A 4697-nucleotide genomic window follows, 5' to 3' on the forward strand; every position below is an offset into this window, starting at 1 on the left:
TGTGTTCATACACATCACTCCTACACATCCTTTAAAATAAACTTGATTTTCTAAAGGGCGATTGAGGATCTGGTCGTAATTAAACTGGCAGACCCAGCACAGCCCTACATTAGGGCTGTGTGCCATACTACAGCTGGAAAATTATTTCAGCACCTGGAGCAGTGTGAGCACATCAGATAAAACACAGCTGGGGATCGACTTCCTACAACCTCTCCAAGGAAACTGCAGGAATTGCCACAGTTCCAGTTCCTCTAAGTTTGTAAAATACAGATTTAAAGCCTGAAAAGCCTCATCTCCCCTAAATTTCCAAGAATTCTCCTTCCCTCTTTATTTTTCTCCTTGGCAAAAAAAAATTCTAAATATGTAAAGATACAAACCTCCAAGGCTGACTCTCAAACCAGGAGAAACACACACCGAGCATTTACTCAACCTCCCCAGTTTACTTTGGGTTTGTTTTTTTTTTTAAAGGGAACATTTTAATTTTGAGTATTTGGGTATGGCAGCAGCAAAGCATTCAGCTTCTTTAAGGATTGATCCAGACAGCACACAAGTCGAAACACAAGTGCATAGATGTGCTAAATAGATGTTTCTTATGCCATGAGGCTACTCAATTTGGTCATTAGAGCTGTCAAAATAAGCAATTAAACCATCTGGTTTATTTTTGCAGTGTGTTTATGAGGGGAATAGCACCAATAAGAGGTTGGTAATCGCCACTAGATCAGGAGGTCGCACCAAAAAGAACTTGCTTCAACCAGCAGCCCAGCTTTGCACACACCACTGAGAACCAGAATCCTTATTTCAGCATCAGGGATCTTGGATTCTTCACTGAAGCACAGATTTTCTTGCTGTCCTTCTGGGTACCCAGCAGAATCCAGTCGGAGAAGCACATTTGGAATGAAAAATCCTCCTGGTTATTTATTATCCACTGCTACTGCTCTGGGCAGTTCTGCTACAGGCAACAACTCAGCAGTTGCTGAAAAAGTTCAGGGCAGCTAAAGATCTCGCTTTTGAGATATTTTCAAAGCTCAAGAGAACGGGGATGCTCTGGAAACACCGGACAAAGCTCAGCACGGGAGCTGAAAACTGTGCAGGGATCTGTCTGTGTCCCAGCGGATGGAAAGCACAGCCTCCACCACCCCTGCCGATGGAGAAGTGCCACCAGCAATGAGGACTCAGGGGCACTAACAAATCCTGTCCCCCAGCTGTGAGCAGGAACAGGTTTCCCTCAGGACAGGAGTCACATCATTCTGACACAGCAGAATTTGTCCTCTAACCAGTACTGCCACCTCGTGAAATTCTCCTGCTACATCACTCGGGTTTTCCAGCTGCCAACCCTGCAGGGGTTTACGCTCAGGACACTCTGGTATTGCTGACGAGGGGAAGCGCACGGCCTCAGAAAATCAGCGAACACACAGCACTGAGGAGCCCCTAAGGACCACTCACCACACCGATCCAGCCCACCGCATCGCTTTCCAGTGTTTCTGCATTTGTGACAAAGCAGAGTCAGAGGGAGGGGAAGGATTTATGGATACAGCTGGAGCAATACAGCGAGCCAGGAAAACTCAGTAGCTGCCTGAAACTGTCTTCAAATCCTGTTTTTATGATCAGACCTTCAGAGTGAAACATGCTGTAAGCCTTTTATCTGCACCAATAAATACGATCACAGATATCCTCGATCCAGAGAGGAATCGCTGGTGGCACAGCAAGTGCGCGACACTTGTCAAGAGGACTTCAGGTGTGGGGCAAAGGCACCCAAGGAATGCAACCCACACAGACCTGCTGAGGAGGAGCTTCACATCAACGAACCTGGAACAGCAGAGCCCAATCCAAGGGTTCACACAGCGCTGCCAGAGCGAGGAGCGTTCAGTCGCTACTGCAGCACATGGCTATGGACCCTCAGGCTTCACCGGGAGCCAGGGTGACATCAGCCACAGCTAACGCATGTTGAACAAAACCTGTTTCACAAACCTCCTTCTGCTTAAAGGAAGCAGCACCATGGAGTGATTAATTATTCACACCATAACCACACCTCTCCACTTCAACACAACGATCCAAGCAGAGGCTGGTAACTCCAGAGCAAAAACATAAAAGCACAAGCTCACCCGTCGTACCTTTGGAAAAGGACCTAGGGTACATTAGAATAGTTTGACAAAGCAGTGATTCATCCAGCCACATTTAAACAGGATAAAACCCAGGAAATTATAATCTTTATTTCTGTTTTCCAAGTTTCAGTTAGAATACCAGCTTCAAAAATAAATGGATCAAGTCAGGTCAAATAATTCAGTGGCACAATCGAAGAGCAACCCCAGTCCACTACGTTCCACAGGTGGAGCTCTAGGAAACGTCATCTTTACTCACGTTAAATATTGCACCCCTTCTCTAACACAAGCTGAAAGGAGTAAGATAGTCACCTTAAGACAGCATCTAAGAGATTATTGGAAGTACAGGAATAGACTAAAAAAACCCCCCAAATTTCCTATTTCCAATTACACCATTATAGCAAAATAGTAAGTTGATAAATATGTACAAAGATATCTACACAACATGCCTAACAGTGCTTGTACGATGCTCCAACGCACTGGAATTGCTAATACGCCATTTCCTTCTCCAAGTCAGCTGGCCTCTCCAAAGAGCTGACATCTCCCCCTCAGTCCTGCGCCAATTAAGAGCCTTCTTGTTGGTCTTCAATCTTTGGAGCCAGGTAGTATTTTAAGTGTCCCATATCAGCAATCTTGTACTCCACAACTGGGAAAAGAGGAAAAAAAAGAGAGTAGTCAGAAGGTGCTTCAGAAAAAGCCAATCACTCAAGAGTTCCTAACGCAGATCTAATGTGGCAGCATTCTACAGGAGTGTTTTCAGGGAAAGCTGCTCGTACTTACCCAGAGGAACATCTGCGGACATGCTGAGTGTTACTGTGGGTGACAGGGGAGTGGCTTTGGTAAAAAAGTTGAGGTACCTCAGAGCAAAAGTCAATTGGACTGGCTCGTTCATCTCTATTGTCACCTAGAAAACCAGCAGCCAGGTTAGACCTCAATAAACGCAACAGGTTTCCTCAAGTCTCAAATAATTCAGACACCTCATGCAAAGGCAGCCAGTGCTGCTCCCCACTCGCTTCTGCTGAGCACTGCTTGCAGGCCCGCAGGGTAAGGAACTAAAATTAGCAACAATTTGTTGACTCTAATTATAAACCAGAGAAATATACGAGCCAATCAGCCAGCTTTAGCCCCCAGTAGGTCAGAAAATTAGTCTCATTAGTAGAAACCTCAACACTGAAAACATCACAGTAACTGTAACGCTTAACTTACAGCTTCTTCCTCTTTGTCCACGTTACTAGTCTGCGACAGCTTGATGTTTCCGTTTCCCAGCTCCCCGTTAGCTGAAAACTTCACACCATCTTTAGCACAGGAGATGACAACTGCATCGCCGATGTGGCTGAGGTCCCTACAGATGCGTGCAAATTCAGCAGAAGGCATCTTCACTACACAGCTATATTCTTGTTCCTGCAGAGGAAGGGTCGCAATTAAACTTCTACCAAGAAGCCTGGTGTAGTCACTACACTGAGTTTGTCTCCTCTTTCCAAAGCAGGTTATGTTGCCAGCTCAAAGTCTGATGCGAACGTGGAAAACACCCATTTCTAAGAGGCAGCGTAGTCAGTTGTTTGAGCCACTACTTACTGGAATCCCAAGCTGCTCCACATCGAGATCCATCAGCTTCATCTCATAATCAGAAACCTTCTCCTGATCTAAAGAAACAAAGCATAGATTGACCAAGTGTTTTGAGAAGTTATAATCCTGAATTTAAGTTCTGCCCTCCCCCCCTAGTAAAAAACCTCAATTATAACAATAAGCTCCACCTTGTTTTAATTAGAGCTAGAAAACTGCTAGTGTCCCAAACAGGATCCTGCAGGAAAGCTGGGGAGGGACTTCTTACAAGGGCAGGTACTGACAGGACAAGGGGTAATGGATCTGAACTGGAAGAGGGGAGATGGAGATGAGATGTGAGGAAGAAATGTTTTCCTGTGCGGGGGGTGAGGCAGTGGCCCAGGTTGCCCAGAGAAGCTGTGGATGCCCCATCCCTGGAGGGGTTCAAGGCCAGGCTGGATGAGGCTTTGGGCAACCTGGGCTAGTGGGAGGTGTCCCTGCCCATGGCAGGGGGTGGGACTGGATGGGCTTTAAGCTCCCTTCCAACCCAAACCGTTCTATGAAACAGCCCTTTGTAGGCTGTAAGAGGACAGCAACTTGCCAAGAGCTTCTCTATGTGGCCTAAAGTCTCTTACAAAGAAAGTATCGTACAAGTTGACTAAGGTCACACCTCCAGACTGTTTCAAGAGTTTAGTTACCCGGTGACCCTTCCTATTCCTAAAGTATTTATTGTAATTTCCTCCCCCCTCGCATCTGCTTGGTCATGAGGACTATTTTTTTTTTTCCCTTTCCCAGCTGTGGAGTACAAGACTGCTGATATGGGACACTTAAAATACCATCGGGCTCCAAAATCCGGCAGCAAATCAGCTCCCAAGCCAAACTCTCACTTGGTGCTTCAAACACTAGAGCCAACGTATCCGCATTATCTTCTGCTCGGAGAGTTATGATGTCTTCATTCCCAGCGCATTTCAGTATTTTGGACATGCTGGGGAGGGGGAAAAAACCGTGGGTCACTCCCAGGATCACAAAGAGGACGAACAGCAGCCTCAGACCCAG

General features: G+C 46.2%; 1 protein-coding gene across 1 annotated transcript; it reads right to left on the minus strand.

The window, feature by feature from the left end:
* Positions 1-2638: 2638 nt before the first annotated feature.
* Positions 2639-4629, minus strand: PCNA (proliferating cell nuclear antigen). The gene is made up of 5 exons (XM_010074844.1): positions 4529-4629; positions 3675-3742; positions 3306-3500; positions 2880-3003; positions 2639-2745 (listed from the first exon to the last, which is right to left on the minus strand). Exons 1-5 carry the CDS (start codon positions 4623-4625, stop codon positions 2663-2665), a joined length of 567 nt encoding a protein of 188 aa, XP_010073146.1. The 5' UTR covers positions 4626-4629; the 3' UTR covers positions 2639-2662.
* Positions 4630-4697: the final 68 nt, after the last annotated feature.

Source organism: Pterocles gutturalis, unplaced genomic scaffold (assembly GCF_000699245.1).
Source record: "Pterocles gutturalis isolate BGI_N339 unplaced genomic scaffold, ASM69924v1 scaffold44637, whole genome shotgun sequence".
Lineage (NCBI taxonomy): Eukaryota > Metazoa > Chordata > Aves > Pterocliformes > Pteroclidae > Pterocles > Pterocles gutturalis.

What these genes read in the sequence shown, in the direction of transcription:
- PCNA (XM_010074844.1), bottom strand. Translation starts at nt 4,625, where the DNA reads ATGTCCAAAATACTGAAATGCGCTGGGAATGAAGACATCATAACTCTC. An exon ending in TGGACAAAGAGGAAGAAGCT is followed by an intron (nt 3,004 to 3,305) that starts GTAAGTTAAGCG and finishes CTGGTTTTCTAG; the next exon opens with GTGACAATAGAGATGAACGA. An exon ending in GTCCGCAGATGTTCCTCTGG is followed by an intron (nt 2,746 to 2,879) that starts GTAAGTACGAGC and finishes CTCTTTTCCCAG; the next exon opens with TTGTGGAGTACAAGATTGCT.